At 42.2% G+C, this 23,149-nt stretch overlaps 2 protein-coding genes and 1 pseudogene across 2 annotated transcripts; 1 reads left to right on the top strand and 2 right to left on the bottom strand.

Moving 5' to 3' along the window:
- Positions 1–1,348: 1,348 nt before the first annotated feature.
- Positions 1,349–2,833, bottom strand: LOC120950805 (aminomethyltransferase, mitochondrial). Its single transcript, XM_040369133.2, has 2 exons — positions 2,463–2,833; positions 1,349–2,382 (listed from the first exon to the last, which is right to left on the bottom strand). The coding sequence occupies exons 1-2, from the start codon at positions 2,743–2,745 to the stop codon at positions 1,418–1,420; spliced, it is 1,248 nt and encodes a 415-aa protein (XP_040225067.1). The 5' UTR covers positions 2,746–2,833; the 3' UTR covers positions 1,349–1,417.
- Positions 2,834–7,975: 5,142 nt separating this feature from the next.
- On the top strand, positions 7,976–9,354 carry LOC120950809 (uncharacterized; annotated as a pseudogene).
- Positions 9,355–13,539: 4,185 nt separating this feature from the next.
- LOC120951283 (uncharacterized) lies at positions 13,540–14,788 on the bottom strand. The gene has a single exon (XM_049606759.1). It carries the CDS (start codon positions 14,584–14,586, stop codon positions 13,540–13,542), a length of 1,047 nt encoding a protein of 348 aa, XP_049462716.1. The 5' UTR covers positions 14,587–14,788.
- Between the last annotated feature and the right edge of the window lie 8,361 nt (positions 14,789–23,149).

Raw genomic sequence — 23,149 nt, 5'->3', positions numbered from 1 at the left:
CCGGAATCGAAGCACTGGCCAGTTGTATGTGTCGTGGAAAAGTTTGGCTAGTTTTGTAGCGCAATTGATCTGTCTGATAATGCTTGTAGTTGGTGGATATTTTGCTCAGCGGTCATATGGCAAGGAGGACGCAACCTATCTTCATCGTGGCACCAGTATACTGATAAGATTTTCGGGAGTGTTTGCTGTAGTAATTGCCATCAGTAATGCAATCGTTGGAAGAAGAATCTGGGCCATCCTAGATTGCTTCGATAGGTTTGACAAACGTATGCAGATACTTAACGCCCCTGTCGATCATCGCACACAGAAGTTGGTAATCGTGGCGTGGACTTTGATGTTTGTCGTAGGTGTTTCGAGTTTTATGCTGGGATTTGTGTTTGCAATCTCTACAAATTATTCAAACATGCTGCTGCGGATTGTCACTATAACGCAAATAATAATTTTCGTAATGGTTATCGTATCGATTCTATGCCAAATCGTGATAGTAATGTATTTGGGCAGCTATAGATTTTATCACCTACGCCGTTTCTATGAAGTGAATTTTCTTCCATGGAAGCCTGGCTCCATTTTGCTGAGTGAATTGACAACTGTTAATCAGTTTCGGCGTCTTGCGGACTCTACTTCATTCAACACTGTGATGGAGTTGTACGGTACACTGCGAGAAGCTGTGCGCCTCATGCATAGAGCGTACTCAGTACAGCTGCTTAGTATGACTGTTTCAAATTTTCCGACTCCTACATTGGCATTGTTTGGGATGTATCGTTCATTTATGACGTCAAACTATGACATGCAGAACTTGATTATTACCATGGCTGCATCGAGCATGATGTATTTGATGGCCTACTTTTTGCTGATCTTTCTTTCCACTAGTATCAAGAATGAGGTAATGTAATGTTGTCAATGGTGGTTTACTGCTTACTGATTAAAACAAAAAACTTTCCTTTCTTAACAGACTCAACGACTGATTGAATGTTTTCATCATTTTACGAACCTTAACAATGTTGAATTCGAAAGCATGATCAAGGTCAGCGCTGATGAAGTAAACCGCGACAATGTAGCACTTCATGTGGGACCAGTGGAACTGAACTGGAAGCTAGCCTTTTCTGTAAGATTTCCACAGCTAATGGATGGAATTATTTTAAACTAATAACTTGTTTGATTTTTTTAGATGATTGGTACTATAATTTCCTATCTAGTAATTCTGATTCAATTCGATCGTAGCAGTGCGGGATAGTTTGATTTGGTAGAAGTCGAAAACACGGCCAGGAGGAAGGGTGAAGGTGGAAACTCATGGTATAATTGCCATTTTGTTCGAATTGGTTTAACGTTTTAAAATAAAAACATTGGATTATGATTGTGGTATGTTTTTTTATTCGCATTATCACAATCGATTTATTTTCGTCACTAACTATGAATCTTATTTAGGCGCCTGATAATAGTGTGTTGCTACGAATGGCATCTTTGCCACAGCACTGTGGTAATGCTTATCGCGAACTTTCAGGGTAATTTCTGTGCCAAGTTTTTTGTATTCTTCGCGAATGTAGCCCATCGCTATGTTTTGCTGCAAGCATGGACTGGGGCAGCCACTAGTAATTTCACCAACCTTCTGCTGCTCGTTGTTGTAGATTTCTACGTGTTGTCGTGCCGGAGGAGCTCCGGAATCCATCTTGAAGCCTACTCGTCGGCGTGTGACACCATTTTTTATTTGTGAGTTGATTTTGTCCGATCCCGGAAAGTTGTTCTCGACACGCCGTGGCTTCGCCACCAACCACAGCAAATTAGCTTCGACCGGTGTCGTAGTCTCATCGATATCGTTGCCGTAAAGACAGAGACCGGCTTCAACGCGCAGTGAATCTCGTGCTCCCAGACCGGCCATCTTTAGATTGCCAATGGTTGGGTCGAGCAAAGCTGTAGCAATATGTTCTGCTTGCGCTGAAGGAATCGAGATTTCAACCCCATCCTCACCCGTGTAACCGCAGCGCGTTATACGACAGCCTTCTACACCTGCGATCGTGTCAGTGGTGGTGTTCATGAAAAACAATTTCGAAAGATCTTTCGAGCAGAGTTTCTGCAATGTTTTGACAGCGTTCGGTCCCTGGACGGCCAGAAGCGACTGATCGTCGGAGGAAAGAAACTGCACTGACACATCTTTCCCATTGGTTTTGAAGGACGAGACAGCGTTCGATATGTTGGCCATATCAACATCTTTCCTAGATGCGTTTGATACCACGTACAGAACATCATCCGCAACTCGGTTAACGATCAAATCATCTAGAATGCCTCCGGAGCTGTTGGTGAACACTGTAAGTGTGCCAGTTCCATTGCGCAGGCCCTTGATATCTGCTGTGCAGATGGATTCGAAGCAGCTGATCACATCCTTGCCTGAAACAATTATAATATATGAGTGAGAGTACAATACAGTTTACAATTAAACCGTAAAGAGCAAATGGTAGGTTTATTACCTTTCAGATACGTCTGCAGCATATGAGAAACGTCAAAGATGGAGCCGTACTCTCGTGTGTATAGGTGCGACTTTATAATGCTCTGATCGTTGTACTGCACCGGTAGCCAGTAGCCGGCAAAGTCCACCAATTTCCCACCATGTTTCTGATGGAATTCGTAGAGAGCTGTTCGGCTTGGAGTTTTATCCGAGGAAAGGTGTCTGATTAGTGCTATGCGGGTGGCAGGACCGGAGGCACGGCTATATGCCGATCGCACCACATGGCGAAGAATGGAACTTTGCATTCTCGACGGTCTATTGGAATGGGCGAACGTATCACTTTCACTTGTTATGCACAAATAAAGAGCCTCTCGATCCGTTCCGCCGAACTGCTTGGTAATCAGTTGGCTCGAAATGCTATCAGTATTTCATATGGGATCAGCATCCCGGCAATGGCAGAGGTCAGTCTGGCACAAGCGCACCAATACAAAGCAAGACGGATGTAGTCGTCATAGCAGCAAGTGGTACAACATTGAGCGCGTTATCACCATGGAAGAGTCCCATGGGGACATCAGAATGGTAGGTTGTTATTGTGTTTGTTGTTTCATCCCATCAGACCTGGGAGAACCATTGATGATCCGATAAGGCAACAATTTCATGTTTGATACATGGTGACATAACTACAAGCTATACACTCAGTAGTATGTATACGCGATGTAATGAAGCGTCTGTTAGAGTGAAGGTTGTCAAAAGTATTGGAAACTCTATGCAATTGGAAATATGCAAAGCAAATTCAACTGAAATAATTAAAGAATCAGTTACAGTTGAAGTATTTTTTTTTATTTAAGCTGCTTGGATAATTTAAGGTCATGGGTTTGATGTGAATAATTTAGAAAAAGGGTCTCTCAACCTCGTACATGACTCTATTCTAATCTGATTCCAATGTAATGAATGATGGACCAGAAAGATCTTATCTTATCTTTATCTTATCAGCTTCAATTATCTATACCATTGGGAGGACCAAAAGTAAACTTGCTGTGAATAGCCGAACTGATCTAATGTTTGGCTTATGGCTGTTGGGAAGTTCGCTTAATGATGAATAGCCGTTTATTAATTATTCGGCTGTTCATTGCACTAAGCACCAACACCAATTGTAGTCATATTTTTGGAGCCAATAGCTAGTACTTTGTCGGCAGTCATAAGAAAACATGGGTTGCTCGTATAAAAATCCACGCCACGTTTATGACGTGTTACGGCCTTTACTGGCATTCTCGAAGTATTTCGGCCTAACTGCATTCTCCATAGTGGGTGAACCGCCGTACGTACAGGTTAAAGTAACTGGTGTTGAATACGTGGCATTATTGATGAATTTTGTGGCGAATTTGTATTGTGTGTATATAAATGTCACCAACAGCCGGTTGTCCCGGTGGACAGGTTCCGCGGTGATGAATTTGGGGCTTGGTTTTCTGTTTCCTCTGGGAGCTATCATTATGATCGTGCTGGCGATTGATAACTTCATGCGTCGGGATGCAACCTGTCAAATCATAGGAGAGTTGTTTAAAGTAGATCGATATTTGCAACGTATTGGCCATCAACTTGACCACAGGCGACAATACGTGACACTTGTTAGGATACTGTTCGTGGTACTAATGCTCATCGCGACGGGGACCGTGTTTGCACTTGGTATGAGTACAATTTCTGAGTTTTCTATTCGTAATCACTTGATCAACTCATTTTCCTATGCTTTAACTGGGATCCAGTTTATGATAGTGAACTTTCATTTTGTCGCCGCTGCTCGGCTTGTTTCGTTTCGGTTGGACGCAATTAAGTGCAGTCTCAAGAAACACTTGGACACAGGGTCATGGTACATTGAGCAGAAACAACGCTGGGGACGCAGAGTAGACCCAGTGGATGTAGTATCAGAACTTGCAGAGGACTTCGCAGCCCTGGTCGATGTAGTCGATCGAGTCAATCGGATCTACTCCAACCAAATCATAGCCTTAATTACTGGAGTAGGAATGTTTAGTATTTTCGTGATATATGCTACCTCGTTCAGCTATTATGTTGGAAGGTCGAGAGAAACTCGTTTGACTTTAATTTTACTGACCGCTTGTGTGGTTTACATCATCATGATTGGACTGATTTTCTTCACCGGGGTGGATGTAGAAAACACTAGCAACGACATTGTGGGTTTACTGCACGAGGCTATCCAGCGAGTGGTAGACTCTTCGACGAAGAGAAAGCTGATCTGGTTCTCTCAGCAAATACTCTTTCGACGGCCAAAGCTGCGCTGCATTTTTTACGACTACGACTGGAAAACGATTTATAATGTAAGTAAAAATATCTCAATCGAAGATTGGCTCTAGGATTCATGTTGAAACTTTTACAGATGTTTGGGTTTGTTGTTACCTATCTCATCATATTGCTGCAGTTTGATAAGTTCTCAGACGACGCATCAAAAAAGAATTTTTTAACATCATAAAAGCAACCACAACAACAAGCAACAAACAGATGAAACAACTTGGACAATATTCAAATTCCCATGCGATGGGATTGAAAGAGCAGAGAGCGATACAAAGAATTGAGAATGCAGTCTACCAGCAGGGGCAGGTCGCGTTCGAGTAAAATGTGATTCCATCGTAAATGATGAAATTAATTGAGTGAATGAAGTTTTAAATGTTTTTGTGACTTTTTATGCCGTTTATCATCGGGCTCTTCTCCAATCAAACCGCCAGTATTGCTACGTCCCATTACCACCAGCTTAATTGTATCTGATTAATTAACGGTATGGCCGTGTGAAAGTTTGCGAAAAAAGCTACACTTCACTAATTGATAAATAAAAATTTATCATTTTATCTTTATTCCTGACGTTAGCCAATTCACAAAGGCATCTGTTGCGTGTGAACCTGATTTCGATAGCCCATCACCTGATCTGCAAATTAAAACCACTGACAATTTCTGGCAAATTAATCTTTGCCGTCTTTCGCTGTGTGTATTCAGCAGCACATGGCAAGCGTAAAATCGTACATTGTAACAGGATTATATGGGCGGCACATATTTGATTGCAGTCACAATCTACCGTCATGGTTGATAAATTGAGTATTCCTTTGGGACGACGTGTTGCGGATAGCTTGGGCGTTCAGTTGAATGTATTTCGGAGCATTAATTTGATTTGTCATCTACTATTTCGTTCAAAACTCACGCCGCAAAGGTGAAGAAGGCAGGGAATTTGATATTAATTTGATTAGTTTTGACACTAAACTGATACCGATACCAAATCATAAAAATTTGTTGCAGGACGGTACGCAAATTTTATGATGGCTTTCTGAGTTTATTGTTTGTAGCAGTTTTATGATACACAAACCAATGTGGTGCTGTACACTGAATTATAAATTTATTGCCTTGTTAATAAAACCAGAAACTGTAACATAATGGAGCTCCTATGGCTGTTTGGCGATGCTCGTTTGTGTTTGTACGTATTGAATTTAAAGATGGAACTACACTATCTGCAGTTGATTTTATATTTTTGTTTCAAATTGTATCATGATAATCAAATATGTGGCTGCTTCACTGCATGCCTGAAAAATCGTCCGGTTAAAATGCAGTGCAGTTTGTTTCTTGTTTATCAACTTACCTTTACAAGCAGTGGCCAATCTACATCAAAAAACCGAAAATCAACACTTGGTGAACGGTGGTTCATCTGCTCCGAAAACTGTTGAAGAAGATCTTCGATTTCAACAACATTGGTGGTATTGATGATACGATGCACTAACTTGAATGTGATGACATTTCGCTTTTTAATATGGCCGGCAATCCAGATCGTAATGATTGGAAGACAGCAGTAGCTTGTGGTACCAATCGTGTAAATTATGCTATCGTTCAACTCTGTTTCATTGTAATGGTAAAACATGACGCGAATAAAGGCAAAGGTAGTAATCAGCTGCGAAATCAAAACGTGAATCATAGTTATGAAAACCTGGAACAAAGTAGAAGTAGAGTAAGCAAAGCACGACTTAACCCATACACTTGTTCCTACCGAGAATCCAAAACATTGTGAACAATTGGTCGAGATATCGCTCAATTTGTCATGTAGACGCATTAGCGTTTTGATGAGTTGTAAAACGCTTCCCAAATCATCTTCTAACCGATCACTAGTAATACTTTTTCTATATATTATAAATGAACAATAAATAAGAAAAATGATATACAGCAATACGAACCAACAAACTTACCGTAGGAAATCGTTGATTACTTCAATGCGATACAAAATATGGAAGAGTAAAACATTGCAAATGTTATTGTACAGCAAACCACCTGACCAAGAGAATCCAACAAACGTCAGCACGAAGAAGTGATCCATCCAAAATTCTAATCCCCGAATAGATGCTAGGCTTAAAAGTGGAATGCTGATGGCAGCAGTAGCAAATAAGGTTGAAAACATGTGAAAAAATTGGTAGTTTGCAGGATAGTTGTACTTGGCAATCTGTATGAAAAGAAATATAATTGCAGAAAATAGAAAACAGCTGGTACGAACAAAAAAGAGGAATGTTACATTTACCAAAGCATCAAAAATGTCCAAATCACGAGATATGTAGAAAATTTTTGTTTTCCTAAACAAAAATATCCATGGAACAAACAGCATCATGGCAAACGGAATCTTGAGTACAATGTCCAAGCCTTTCTCAACCAGCTGAGAGCTGGACACGAAGATCAAGTCCCAAGCATCCGTCACTAAAATGATGTAGATCATGTATATTCGTATAACGGTAATGGCAAATGATAAAACTAGCTCAAGAAGAGTCGGTCGATCTGTTGTTGTATCAAAACGAAGCACATGAATGCCAAATGCACGAGATGTATTCCAGATGGGTGATACCGCGTGAACGACATCGTTGATCTTGGGCCACCAGGACACAACGAGCTCTCGACTATTTTCCAACCCAAACACATCCATTGTCACCTTCACTGTAAAAACTGTACTGTTGCACTGGTCGCAGTGGAACTGTTGTGGATTAAGTAGCAGTGCTTTACATTCCCATTATAAAAGAGATGGATTAAATAGGTAATTAAAAAGACATTAACGGCTTGCGTTTCAATTGTAGGTATAAAAGCACGCGCAACAGGGAAAAGTTGACTTCAGTGCACCGAACATGGGTCAACGAGTAAGCAATTGGTTTAACGCGGAGCCACGACACCTGTTTGATGTTCTTAAGTATCATGAACTGTTCTGTAGCATACTTGGAATAAACATTTACCAATATGTTGGCAATCCGGCGAACGGAGAAGCCAGGCTTAGTACTGTGAAGGTTGTAAATTTTGTGATATTGAACCTGCTGCTTGTAGCTGTTGCCGCTGTACATGCAAACATTCCGTACGATCTTCTAAATAACGGATCCATAATTGTGACGTACGGTATAAGAACACTACTTGTTGGAGGCATGTTTGGAACGTGTGGCGTCTTAATGATTCATGCTTGGAACTGGAAATCAGTCATTCGTGTTTTGCAAGAAATTCACCAAATCGATCTGAAGGTAACGTTTTGTGTTTGTGTGTGTAATTGTTGTCTGGAATGCAATAAAATGCATGATTTCAATTCAGTTTCAGTTGATGAAACATCCAGTTGATTTCACTACCCATAGACAGCACATCCTGCTAGGCAGCGGTCTGAGCTTGTTTCTACATCAATCCATCCTGCTCTTCTACAACATTAACACTACGAAGCACATTGAAGATCAAACTGTTTCGTGGCAAATGATATTTGGACAGATCTACTTCAATATAGTGTACTTCTCAATTGTATGCCTTTTCTTTTGTATGTTGTACGTAATGTCGTTTCGGTTTGTGCATTTGAACCAAACACTGAAGCTTCGATTTGACACATCAAATGGCGACCGGCAGGGGTTTTTGCTGGGTGAAAACAGTCGTCGTGGTGGAAGTGTACAGGAGCGCATAAGAGCGGTGCAGAAAATTGCCAACATATACCATCAGCTTACCGAAATCACGTTTCAGTTGAATGGACAGTTTGCAGATGTGCTGGCGCTTAACATAGTAGTGATGCTAATGTTTAGCGTATTTAATATCTTTGCTCTGCTTAAGGTTTACGCCAGCGATGATTCCCGTACACTAATGTTCTCCGTGTTTAACCTATGTGGTGGTATGTTTTACTCTTTGATGTTCTTGCCAGTCGTTGGACTGTCGCAAATGGTATCCAAAGAGGTGAGGCGTTTGTGCAAGGCTAAGTGGGTCTGGGTTAATGTTGCGCTGTCTTTACTGATTCTTTCGAGTGAAAACAATTTCAGAGCAAGCTAACGGGCGTACTACTACACAAGGCTATGAATAATGAATCTAATGGCGCATTGATACGATCCATGATGCTATTCTCAAGACAGATCCGTAATAGGTCAGCTATTATCGCATCAAGAAACATCGTGATAGATTGGCCATTCATATTTCAAGTGCGTTTAATAAGTTAATTGAAGTATTCATAATTGCTTCCGATTCGATAATATTCTATATCTCCCACAGACTATAGCGGTTTTGGTGTCCTATTTGGTGATTCTGTTGCAATTTGATGCGGCTATACGATAAAACTCCTACAAATGTCGGCAATGCCCTGTTTATCCATTGAAGATCAACAGAGAAAAATGTTATCCTCTTAAGGCAAACAATTCACGGTTATTTGTTTTAAAATATGCATAGAAAGCTATCGATACATGCAGAAAAGTACATATATTCGAAGGTTCATGGTATATCGTACACACTTAGAAGTTCGGATTCTAGTTCAATTGATAAAAATAAAAATGAAGTGGTTTTCAGTAGATTCAGTATATGACTCTGTCCGACCCGTGTATCGAGCGGGTAAATTGATAGGAATTTTCACCCACACAATCGACTTCGAGCGACAAGTGCTGAGTACAAATACACGGGATCAGGTTTTGCTGGTAGTGGCGATTCTGATGGATGTGTATGCTCTTACAGTGTCAACAAGAGTATCGTACAGCTTCTCCAATTCGATCCTTTTAAATGTGGGAATCTATTGCTCGGTGAATTTGGGAATTATCATTTCTCTTAGCATTTCGCTCTGCAATCGATTCGTTGTGGGACGGATGTTCAGAATGTTTAAAACACTCGATGGCGTGGATCAAATCCTCAAACGCGATGGTTATCGGTTGAATCATCAATTGAATCATCTACTCAGTTGCATTTACATGGCGGTGCCAATAGTCGTCAACTTTTTTTTGATGATATCAACATTCTTTATTGTCCAAGATCAATCATCGCAACAGTTTACTGCAACAGAAATGGTAGTTTTTCTACGATCATCCCTTGTGTTTACGATCTTCGGATCGTACATTACTGTAGCTCTGACAACAATTTACATGCGCTTTCGTGCGTTGAATAAAATGATCAGGTAAGAAAGTATAGTATGATTGTGGTAAGGAGCAGCTGAACATTGTTTCTTTGCAGTGAGAAGTTCCCAACGACACAGACGGCAGATCCCTACAAACATAGCAACTCATCAGTGACAGAAGTGGTCGGTATCGTGCGTTGTATTGGAGACATCCACGAACGACTCAGCGAAACCATAGTCGACTTTAACTACTGCTTTGCTCTACAAATACTTTTGATGATGGCATCTGCCTTTGGCTACACGCTGTTTTCCATTTTTGGTCTTATTCACGCATTCTCACAAGTAGAAGAAGATGAATCGCATCAAGTATCGATGAACAATATGGTGTACGGTTGTATCTATCTATCCTTCATTATTCAGGTTGTTGTTGCGGGAAGTTTAGTGACAAAAGAGGTAAGCAAAGCCGGGTAAGCTCTCAGTACGTGTTAAATGGATCATATGCGCTTGTGTTTATTGTTACAGTGCAAAAGAACTGTAATATTTGTTCACAAAGCAGTATGCTATGGTTACTACGATATGCCCATACTTCTACAGATTAAATTCCTTTCCCAGCAGCTACGGAGTGTTGCGCCACGTGTTTCATGCTTGTTGTTTGATTTTGAGTGGCCATTTCTAGTTTCGGTAAGATATTTTAAATTTCCACGAATGACAAACACATTTCACTATGTATAAACTCTTCAATTGCAGGTAGCTGCTACACTTGTGATGCATGTCGTTATTCTTGTTCAATTTGATCTGTCAATTATTGCCAATAAAGTATGAAACCACAGCACCGCTACGTCATAGTCCATTAGGGATGTAACTATGTGTGGCAAATTGGGAATGTGTTTCTACAAAATTTCCTTCACATGTTTCTTGGATTAAAGCGTCTGCTTTCCCATGTAGAGAGCTATTAATCAACGGTAACAAAAACGATGGTGTAGAATTTCTGAAGTTACACAAGATTAATGTTCGTAAGAGCCGATGCATCCATCATTTAGCTGTTCGTCAAAGCATTAGTTATGGTGAGTGCATCGCGTTGCAGCAGAGAGATGCAAGAGCTGAAAATTGAAAAGTTAGCGTTTAAATCCCACAACCCTGGCAGCTAATGCTTCTGAAATCCAACTTGCTGCCATCTTTCGACTCAACAAATCAGCTTTGCAGGAAAAGGCAATCTAAGCTTGAGAAAGATAAGAAGTGGTCGGTGCAGTGAGTGACAGTATCGAATATATCTTTTGCAGAACTTGTGCAGGACGATATGTTGGATATCATGGCTGGGATGAGTATTATCTAGGGCTCCGGATGCTTCTTTGGGTGTCTAAAGCTGGTTCAAGCTGGTCTCACAGTTTAGCAGAAATATAACAGAAATAACGCAATCCGCATAAGTTAATAGGAAACTGCCAGGACGAATGCGAAACCGACCAAAATGACAGGAAATTTATCACGTAGCAAAAACCCCAACGCAAGCTCGGTTGGGTGGATCTATCGCTGGCGGCCACATGCCGTACCATGCGTCGGCGTCAGTGCGTTTTGCCAATCCCGGCCCTGTCAAACCGCATCCGGTCTTGTTTTCATAGTTCGTCATCTATTATTCATGGCTTGGTTGCACTTCCATCCTTCCATCTTACCGTATTTAGTGTGGCTATCAAAAGGGACAATGCGTTGGCTGGTGCGAGTGGAGGCTGCTTATCGAGGTAATCACACACAAGCAAATCAAGTGGCATTGTGGACCGCCAAAGGATGTATAGCTATCGACGGTAGTAGGACTGGCCTGTCCAAGGCAAAATTATCTGCCTGTTGTACGTGAGCTGATTTCGACAGTTTTCAGCTGACCAGCGGAGGTGCAAACGAATTCGATAGTAGAAATGCTATTTTTGTCGGTTTCTGGAAGCAGCTTTAAGTAGTTGGATCTTAGAAAAGATTAGTGGTTGCGAAAGGAAAAGTCTTGCGAATGAATAAGAATATAATGCAACACGTAATTGCCGAGGGCCAAACACCAACATATTATCATGGCCTCAGATAAATTGCGGGCAGAAGTATATTTTATTGACATTCAATAGTTACAATATTTGGGAATGGGGCCGTGGTACAGTCGTCAAGTCGTACGACGCAATAACATGCCCGTCATGGGTTCAAAACCTAGAATGAACCGTAGAAAGGATTGACTATCCGCGGCTGTGTGGTAATGAATTAAGTCTCGAAAGCCTGTATAGGACGGCATGTCCGCGTAGGACGTTACACCAAATATAAAAACTTGCAATATTTAACAAACACACAAAACTGTAACATAATCATAGGGTATTAAATGAAAATCGGTAAAATCAAACCACAAACTAAACTAAAAATGTTGACAAGAAGCATTCTAAAATGAATAAGATTCTGCTTGAATACCGAGTAGCATCTTTCGATTTTTTACTGCTTCCAAAGACAGGGACAGTTAATGTGGTGGTAAGCAGCCACATTTTAAGAGCCATGAAAATGATTCGCATTAATAATAAATATGTTTATGAATATTTAATGAGCGCTTTTGATTGAGTTGACCTGTGAATTGTAAGAAGGCGTTTGCCGTTCACGAAACGAAGATTTCAGTTGAAACGGAGTCTTTAATTAAATGGGTAGGCTTCATCGTTTGTACAAAGGTTGAATGGTTAAATAATTAAAAAGTGTCAACTTTAAATGAATTTCAAAAAATGTGGCTGCAGGAAAAGGGACAATAGTCTTGTTATCTTTATGTAAATGTATGATAAATGAGTGGTGAAGTTAAGTTGTTGTTGTTATTGATACTTTTTACTATAAGCTACCGAAATGGAGAATCAAACGATGTTTGATTCGTAACAATGTAAATACAAGAAGCGGAGGAACAAATCTGTACTCGAAGTCACGAATAGTGGACAAAAACTAAGGGAATGCAATTGCATCGAAATCAGCGCAATTGCTTCCGCTTTGATATAACTGCTTGGCTTTGTAAAACTATTACTGGAATCATGCCAAATGACGCCAATGAAGGCGATAATGCGGATGCTCTTTCGCAGTGGCAAGCGCAAAACGATGGATCTGATGAATGGATGCAATGGAGCGCTCTCTATGCTCGATTTGGATATCGGTATTATATTGCAGACATTCAGGCGCATTACACTGTAAAAGATTACCATAGACAGATGGAAGTTTAGGGTTTTTTTTCTGAGTGTTAATATACTAAGGATTGTTTCGGATAGGGAGATGACTGTACTTCATATAACTTTATTTAAAGAATGAAAGGATTTGGCTTTAAGATCTTTCAAACGACAGTAAGGTATCATTGTTGTTGGCACCCGATGTTCTGAGTTGCATGATGTCGAATTGTACAAGTATGTTTAGATAAGTGGCAAACGAAGATATCATCTATAAGAATAGAGTAGAAGAATGGATAAAGTGTAGAAAGGTCACCCAGTCGCATTCCTAACTTACCGAGAGCAGAAATGTCCAGTCAATGTCATAGAAATAGCATGATGCTTTAGGTATGCCGTGAGAGAGCTGAACGGAAAATGATCGTAGCTAGAACAAGTAGAGTAGATAAGCACAGGTGTTGTTCAGTAAGCATTGCTACTTACTTGTTCGATAATTTGCGAACCACAATCGTTATAGATAGCAGCCTTATGTAAGAGTATCGCTGTTTGTTTTGCCTGCAAATGTTGCCATTTTTGTCATGAATAAAAGAACCTTAGTAAAATTAATATATTTTCACCTTTTTGTGAAGTAAGTTTCCAGCAAACATGACTTGCATGATGATTAAAATGAAGAACAGACTGAGAAACAGTTGAGAGATCATAATAGGATCAACGATGCTGTAGCTACTGCTAGCCAAGTACACGTGTATGATAGTGAAACATGATACCAAATTAAGACCGAAAGCACTTGCAATTATGTAGAATATGTGAATAAAAAAGCACCGATTGTACACTTGAACAGCCGTTCCTAGTTTCATGTAAATCATTGCGATTGTTTTGATAGTTTCGTTCTCGGATAATGGGTACAGCTGCTTGTTAGACTCAGACTCGGTATGAAAGTACATGCTGGCAAAGGAATTAAGCAAAACATGGTTACGGCCGCCGGTCAAACACACTGGTTGGTGGAGTGATACGTACCAAAAAGTCGCATTTATGTTGTGATATCGGTAAACAATTGCCCAAAGTGTAACGCAGCAAAAGCAGCTGGTCATGATGTACACCAAGTTACACATGATGAAGCCTACGAGAGCTGTGAAATTGCACCATGTATCATAATCAACTAGAAAAGGATTGGTGAAGGCGGTCCCCGTAAGGCAGCTAAGCTGTAGCCCGAGCGTTACGCTTAAGTACACTGTGCTATAGAAGTACTCGACACTGTAATCATGTTTGAAGCCCAGTTCCTCTAACCCCTTGTCCACTTCCGTGATGCAGTAGATGAGACGATCGTACTTGTACGCCTGCACATAGTTGGTGATTGGGATACCGATCAAGGCAATTAACTGCAGCGTAAGAAATAGACCGAGGATGAATTGGATCAACGAAGAGTCGAAGTACGAGGGACTGTCTGATTTTGGTGGGATACCCGATTTGAACACAATGTAGCAATTGAAAAACATGAACCCGACAAAAACGAGCACATCCTTGAAGCTGCGCCGAATACCAACTGTATCAAATGTTGTAGTGAACGAAATAAGTCCGAAGGTTTTGGCGATGTAGTACAAGATTCGAAGAGTTTGTACGAAGCTTTTTGCCTCAAATAATCTGCTCATCACGCTTGAAACGCTCCACACTTTACGTTCACTGGGGGGAAAAAAGGTGCGACTACTTCTCAGTCAGTTGGTCACCATTGAATGATCTGGGACCATGCTCGCCCATCCGGAACCAGATGAAATCGATGGGTAGAATTAATTATTCAAAAAGGGTCACATTAAACCGCCGATAACATCGGTGGTGGAAATGATTAATGGATGAATCGTGGGTGTAAACGATAATTGATGATTGGAGTTGTTGGTTCGGTTGTCTGGTAGAAGTTACGGGAGCGCACAGCCGTTAGGACAATCGGGACTGCTCACAGGTTTATCACAGGGATATTTTTCGTTCTTTTTTGTTGCTTACAAGAGAGGCCATTGAAACGAGCGACCAAAAATAAAGCCATTATGAGACATACAATGCCAACCCGTGCGGTCTAATTTTAACAGGATAATACCTACACGAACGCTTGACACAGGCGATGGTTTAGTTTAAATAAGCGTTTGAAAGTTGTGTCGTATGCATTGAGTGGCAGATTAACAAAACACACAATTTAAAAGGGTTTATTGTAATTTTAAGGTAGTTAGTAAGTGATAGGGAAAATAATTGGTAATAGATCGTGTTTTAATGGTATGTTCATATAGCGTGCACACGGTTGGGCTAATAAAAATTGATCATTCAGGATTCAGCCTTCGTTTTTGACGGACAAGCACCATTTCCACTAGTTCAGCTTTAGCATAGCTTCTGTTCTATTTCCAACGATTTGCTGTTGTTGCATTGTAACAAGGCAAACAACATGCATGGGAAATGGGTTGGAAATGCAGTCCATTGAGTTAGCTTCAACGTACTAAAAAAAATTGGAATGTGGAAGCCAAGCGTTATTAACCACCCGACAGTGATTGAAATAAATTATGTCGTGTTCCCATATCCTTGCGGCTGTTTTCTAAAGGCTTCGTAACAGACGGTGCCAAGCTGCACTACCCGCCAGGTAGCGTGGCCAATTTAATGCAACAAACGCCGCAAACGAAGCACTGTGCTGGTAATCCATCAACGCCAGGAGCACCCTCGGCATCGTCAATAATATGCTAATTCATTCTCCCCCCTCCCCCCCTCTGGCTGTTGCTCGGGCGATTCCGTCGCCCATGCTGCTTATATTGATGATGTTGACCAAGGCGGCGACTCTTGGGGTGCTAGGATGATGTTGAACATTGTTTTACAATGCGAAGTGCAGTCGTAGACGGCATTCGGTTTGTCCACGTGAGAGCAGGATTCTTGTTCCCGGTTTCCCGTTCTTCATTCCCCGTAAAGGGGAGTAGTTGCGGGGTGGCTAAGGCGACATTTTGGCTGATCCTTCAGGAAGGATGGTTGAGCCGCAGGAGGTATACCTCAGGCAACGGTGTCGTTGGTTTCCATGGTGGCTCAATGTAATGCGATTGTGGCGAACAAAGTGAGCGGCAAAGAGGTGGCAATAAATTTTGAATTACGTTCCCCTACGGTTTGGTCCCGGTTGGCGTATCGGCGTTACACCGGAGACGTAGGGAAGTGTTGTATCCAGGCAAGGGAGGGGTCCTTTGTAACCGACACCCTTTTGCCACGAGCCCGCTGCAGACGAGACTGGACCGGAGAAAACCCGATCCCTTTCGGTTTCGATGTTTCCCCAGGGTACAACTTATTGGAACGGAAGGTGATTTATGTGACGGTTGACGTTTTGCATGCGATCCGCAACCCATGTGGTACCACGGGATGCTGGACACTGCTGAGCGACGCCACGTGTAGTGAAATCTTCTCCATCGAAAGGTTACACAGTCGAGCAGAACCGATAATGGGATCAATGGAGAATCGCTGTCACGTGACAGTACCGCACCGGTACGACGTGAAGGAAATCAGACACCGATGAAATGCATACAATTCCTTGCGTATACACATCTTTTCAACATGTTAGGTTCATTTGACAGATCTGCATTTGCCTTGTGCTATGCTGTGTTTGCTTGGGCAGCTTTTTGACGGAACGCTGCCATAGTGATGTGGGTGACGATGTTTTGGACGCTAAATTAGACACGGTTTGACCATGGTATTATGTATATTATAGTAATTATCTCTTTGCGTGAAGTGCTCGAACCTTGACCATATTCATGTCACGTGAGACACTGCAAGTGATTGCCACTTTTGGTTAATTGCAAAGGTAATTAGTATGCAAACCTATTATGCTAGTGTACCAATCGTATCATTTTAGCTAATTCTTTGGAATGAGGAGACAATGGCAATAATATTATCATGAACTAATAATAGAATGCTACTGTATCTTCAAATTATGGATATCTTATATACTTTTCAGGTGCTTAAAGACCAGTTAATATAATTAACATAGCAGTCATAGGAGGAGTCACATAACTACAATTGCGGTTCCAAACATGATTCTAAATGCATTTATTAGCACCGACCTACAAGTGAATGTCATTTCCACTTTGATATGGTTTTATTTTTATTGGAAGAGCTTTCTTACACTAAGAGCATCAGCAAAGCTGAATCGGGGAGATATTTTAGTCTTGACTCTTTCCAACATCTCCGTTGGTACGCTGGGTAATGACGATGGTTAAATTTTCCAGAAGAGCATCTGTGCTGGAAACCAAAATGACCATAAAATTTACCTATTTACCGCTTATTTGTAAGCGTAACACTCGTCCTGCCGACCATGTTAGAATGGATGCAGTTTTACAGTACGTTTTTGGCATGCTTCAAGCGTGCGATGGACTACGAAACTCGCCACAAATTCATCGTACGTCGCAGGCTGTTCCAGCTGTTTCATCTCGTGCCTGCATGTTTGACCACACCGCTGGGGCAGCTTGTACTGGTGGCTATTCTGCATCCGGTGCATAGCTAAACAAAGCCATCCACCTCGACTCAACCCGGACCAAAGAACCTTGGCTTACATTTCTCTTTTACCGGTCGGTCTGAAAGCATCTCGTCATCGTTCCCTGACCGTTACCACACACCGCTCCGCATAGTAAATACGGTTCAGATAGTTGAACAATTTCGCATGCAAACATAAGCATGGAATATATTCGCCCTGGTCCATTTTCATAAACGGACCATATTTCAGCTCGTTGCCCTATGTCTCGATGAAGCTTCGATGCGACTGAACTTGCGAGGGTAGCTGCAGTGGAGGGCGGGGTTTGTTAGCGTTGGCCACTTGCAGGGGCGAAGATCAACATCATTATCGAGGGAAGCAACAGCATCAACCGACTGCTCTAGTGCCGCTTAGGTAATGTTCACTGACCACTCTGTATCACTGCTCGAGGCCAATGGACGAAACATTACCCAATATTTTTCTCTCTGGCCCGTGACGAAGTGAGGTTCATAATGCCCTATTTGCATAGATGTTTTATCTTCGCCAATTACATGAGCTGGTGGTTATTTGATGCATCTAAGTGACGTTGTTTGATCAAACGCGTGGTAGGTGCTTCCGATTATAATACTAATCGCTCATAAATCGAATAAAAGTCCTACAAAACTGACTATTCCAGAGCAAGTACTATCGCTGAAGCCAAAGCTCGTTCCATGTGAGGAAATCTCAGCAGTTTTCGGGTTGGCATGCAAAAAGAAAAAAAAAGAACATGTTGTGGTACCACTGCAACAGGTATTGCCAGAGTTAATGAACTTTTCTCGGAACATTACGCCGTGGGTTTCTGGTTTTGACGGATATGAACGTTATAATAAGTTTGTCATCATTAGTGAACTGTATGGATAAGGGAAAGTAAGGTAAGGTGGTTGAGCTGTAACAACGTTTTGAATCGATTCAAATCAGCATTCTGCAATGCGTTACTATATGGGTCGAATTACTGTCTAAGTTTGGTTTTAGTATTTTGTTTCAGTGGTTGTAACCATTTTAGCATTTGGCATAACACAACGTATATACCAGCATCATTTGCAAGCTCATGCATCACCAGCATCGCGTGTGAAATTGTGACACAGTTCGAAGGCAATAAGTGGGCTACATCAAACGACTCACTGTCTTTAAGGCAAATTCTCACCTGAAGAGAAGACATTTAGTATGATTTATTCATTGTGTGAATACAATTAACTGTCAGAATGTGCCACTTGTTCGTTTCAATGTTTCGCCAACGATGTTTCAGCGTGCACCGGGGAATTCCATATCTTGCTTGTAGAGGCTCGTTCACGTGGAGAATGAAAATCTATCCGATGCCATGGTGACATTGCAAATTTAATCAAGTTCAACGTGACAGCAACGAATGAGCAGCCCCGTGCAACGCTCGGATAAACACCCAGAGGTCAATGTTTCGTTGTCGCACCCGGGGCATCCACAGGACGGAAGACGGTTTCGGCAGCTACGGCCCCGGATGCTCATAAGTTGCTCGTGTCGCCCTTTGGCTGATGAAATCTTGGCTGGGTTTTATCTTAGCCGGTTTCATCGTAACGATGAGGTAATTCAATCGAATCGTTGAAATCGAGAGGCATTACGCTGTACCCGGCACAGAGATACGGGCTGGGAATTGTATCCTATCGTCTACGGTGCTGCCTCCAACGTACTGCACTGACAGTGGAGCAACGGTACGATCTTGCGACTGCCACGGCAGACCAGACACACCGCTCTTTACAAACCGGCCAACAGCTGCGACAGAGTCATGATGCTTTAATAGTCTGCTAAGAGAGCCAATAAACATAAACTGCAGTTCCCAGTTATGCTGGATCCTCTTCTTCGCGACATCCGCATTTGGTAACGGTAACTTCTGCATTGCCCCGAGCGTGGCTTGTCCTTGTGTGGGCAAAGCAAACCGTTCGATCCATCCCCCAGGAAGATGAATAAAGCGAAAGAGTGTACACCTTAAAGATGCGTAACATATTCTGTGCAATTGGGACTGTGCAGTGGGAAAAGTACTGCCATCGCACTTTTGTCAAAGAGCATCATGATGACGCTTCAAAAATTCACAGCGCCACAAATGAAACGTAAAAAAGGTTACAATAATTATGATTTTACAAATAGTCATTGACTTTTTGCACGATTCGGTTTCTAGGAGGATTTGGCGCGAATTTTACTGTCGCGCAAAAAAGTGAAAGTTTTTGGCGCCCTCTAAAACAGGCCGTTGGAACGAATAGCGCAGCAAAGAATTCCAAGGTGCGGGTTGTCACGCTTGTTCGGATGCATCGTAGATGTGTGTGGCCTTTCGCTGCATTATTTCCACTGTGTCCTGTTGCATTTCCTTCAGGGACGGGCGCAGCTACCGTCGGGCAATTTGCCTCTCTTTCACAACACCGTGCTGGAATATCCAATGTGGCATTCGCCGTGCCCGGGAAGCCAAGGTTCGTGAGCTGAAGCACGCTCTTTGAAGTAGCTTGATCCGAGGGGGTTCAATCAGAAGCACGGCCGCAAGGGGTGGTGGAAGAGAGGGGGAAAAAGATGCGCCGTGCTTTCGGCCAAACTATTGCAACATCATGTCGCCTTTCAGTGATCATTCTCCAGTAGGGGAGGGAGGAGAGCATACGGCACTCGATCAACCCATGCCGGTGGCATTTCCTGCAAACTGCTTGGTGCACTTGAATCTTTGGCGGATCTGCTGGATATTGCAGCATCGAGCGGTGAAATGCATCATGATAGTGAGACATCGTGGGCGTAGTGGTGGGATAGCTTGAGAGTGAGACGCGGTCGGCCGGACGGGAAGGAAACTTTCGTTTTGGCGAGATGAAATAAACGATGCAAATTCCGCTTTTGGACAATGCGGTACCGGGAGCACGGGTGATTGATGATGCACCAGTGCCAGGCAGGGAGGACGGGGTAAGCGAATGGCGTCATATGCATCGAGAGCTTCGGATGCACGTGACTTTTCATGAGCCATCATTTAGCGCTGGTTTGTTTTTTGTTATTCTTACGTGTAAGCGAATTCTATTCTTACCATGTAGTTGGTAATAAAATATTGAAGAAACCATTTTTCCACATATTTCTTTGTCTGCAGCGGCCGAAGTGAAATTAGCAGCACGATTTATGAGCGTAAGATGTTGCGGATATTTTTAACCGCACACTGAAAAGATATTAGCGATACACCAAAATACGTAGTAGTTTTTCATATGAAAAAATTGCTCACTAGATATTCACGTAAAATCGACCAGCTGTAGGGCTGTCTCGTGGAACAGTCATCAACTGGCACGAATTAACAACATACCCGTTGTGGGTTCAAGACTCACTTGGGGGACCGCTCCTCCGTACTAAGGACTGTGACACTATTCCGGTGCGTGGTAACTTACTAATACGCCTAAAAAGTCTGTAAAGGCCGTCATTATTTCCTTAGCTCTCGGTATAAAAGTGCCTTCTTCTTTTTCTTCTTTGGCACAGCAACCGAGGTCTACAATATTTAAAAAGTCAAAGCAAAGGCAAAAGTGTATTATCCATGGATATAAACCAGCGATAGATAGAATACTGTACTGACGAATTTCATCATTGGACGTATTTACGGTTCGTAGTAAATAGAGATCTGCTTGTGGTTTGAAAAGCCTTCCACACGGCTTCAGATATAGCGGAATGTTTATTGCATCATTTTTGGACAATATTTCGGTTAGTACACGAGAGTACTTTTTTGACGGTAGGAGTGCTACACTTCAAGCTTTAGGGCTAGCTTACGGTTCACCTCCAGTGCGCCGGTACCGCGTAGGATGCGCCCACTAACCCGGGTAATGGAAATAGCTCGGTTTCAGAATGAGAGAATGGTACGATAAAAATGCCTTTTCCGAAATGGATGAAGATTCGACCGGATGCAATGGAAATAAAAGCTACTTTTTTGATGGGTAGCACCTTACCGTCGGTGTTGTGGTGCAGCATTATCCTGCAGGAAGTTCCAGTGTAAGTATTTTAACCTTGGCGTTTTACGATTATTAACTGCGCTCAGAAACATTAATTTTGATGATAATAAACAAGACAGCCAGATAAAAGAGCAACGCAAAAAAGGTAGGATCGTTTAGAAGGAGTAGTAGAAAAAAGCAACATGGGAGGGACAGATGAAATGTATCTGCGATCTACAAATCTGAAATAATGAATGTGCTGTATAATATGCAATAGCTGGCGGATTTGGAATGGAGTTGCAGCTTCAACAAAAAGTCTAATATAGCATAGAAGCATTACATTCCTGTGATTGCTAGCAAAACAAAAACACGAATCGAATCTATTAACAATATCAAATGAACGATTGTTACTGGATTATAGTGGAATTTTGAGTGCAAGAATTTATGATTAAATGAATAATCTATTTCTATAATCAGAATGTGGAGTTTCCAGGCTTTTCGCTACACATCTAGCCACGGATCGATAACACCAGACGCATAGCACGCGCCCTACAATACGTGCATTCTAACAGAACAATAAAGTGGAGGGAGTGAAAGGAATAAACCGCAAAACTCCCGAACCTCGGTGTATCCCAGGTGAGGACAATTCTGGAACGTGTTATCTGCTTTTTATATCTACAGAAGGTGAAGCTAGGAGTTCATATTGGCCAAGCGAGCTGTCCACACACCCAAATGGTTTGGGACAGGGAGTGTGTGCTGGCCTGGCTTGTGCTGCTACTAGATAAGAACATCGAACAACGGATGGAAAGCGTAGTCAAGAGAGCATAGAATGCGAAGGTGTTTGAATGTTTCTGGTCAGAGAGGGCTGATAATCGTGCTTTTACCAAGCGTTGATTATCCGTGAGATTATTGAAATGGCTGTAATGAAGGTGTACGTTTATAGCAGCGCAATGGGGACACGTCCTTTGAATGGGGTTTTCGCTTCGGTAATTTGCACTGACCACGCCATGTCCACAGACACCACCGGTAATTACACGGGTATTGGCGATGGTTTGCTGGTTACTGTGGTATATTTTTCGTTCGGCAGCAAGAAATGGACTGCAAGCACGGTGTTGAGCACGGTGCGACGGACGACCGGGATGTGTTTGACGTCAAATGCAATGGTGGTTCGGTTTTATTGGCACACCCTTAAGACAAAATAAAATGACAATTAAATGTTGCAAACAGTTTGAAGTTGTTCTCATCTATTATTTTATGCAATAAATCCGCCCATTTAACTGCCAAATTGAATGCATTACTAAAATAAAACTATGATTTCTACGCCAAGCTTCCTACTCATACGACACACCAAGCCACGCTCGAAGGAAACGAGTTTGGTCGGTAAAACACTTTCACGGCCTCCTGCTGCTTCCAAGCGGGACAAAACGGGTTCTGTCTGTGTGCTGCTTGCTGTTTTGGCATGGACTGAGCCAGCCTCAGCTCCATCCGGAAGCAGACGATTGTGTAAAGTGAAAATTATGCGATAGAACTGGGCGGCACAGTCGCTTTCCGCCAACCGCTTTTCGGACAGAATGTCATGCAACAGCTCAGGCGGTTTCTGCGTTGGCATAATGGAAGAAACTCGGTTGCATTGCGCGCCAATCACGTTTCGACAGCATGTCAGTTGGAAATGGAAACCAGATGGCGATTACGGCGGCCAACTTGCGACGTCTTTTTGCCACCGGCATGCGGGAGTGGGACACTAAGTGGGAGTAAATCACGACGCGGCATTTATGTTTTTCAGCTCGAAACGAC

The sequence above is a fragment of the Anopheles coluzzii genome, chromosome 2 (genome assembly GCF_943734685.1).
Source record: "Anopheles coluzzii chromosome 2, AcolN3, whole genome shotgun sequence".
Classification (NCBI taxonomy): domain Eukaryota; kingdom Metazoa; phylum Arthropoda; class Insecta; order Diptera; family Culicidae; genus Anopheles; species Anopheles coluzzii.
Note: the sequence above shows the minus strand (reverse complement) of the source record. Positions and strands in the feature narration are given on the sequence as shown.

Bases quoted from the DNA above. Each gene is read 5' to 3' on its own strand.
- LOC120950805 (XM_040369133.2), bottom strand. From the start codon at position 2,745: ATGCAAAGTTCCATTCTTCGCCATGTGGTGCGATCGGCATATAGCCGT. The intron at 2,383-2,462 runs GTAATAAACCTA...TAATTGTTTCAG, and splicing joins GCTGCAGACGTATCTGAAAG to GCAAGGATGTGATCAGCTGC.
- LOC120951283 (XM_049606759.1), bottom strand. From the start codon at position 14,586: ATGAGCAGATTATTTGAGGCAAAAAGCTTCGTACAAACTCTTCGAATC.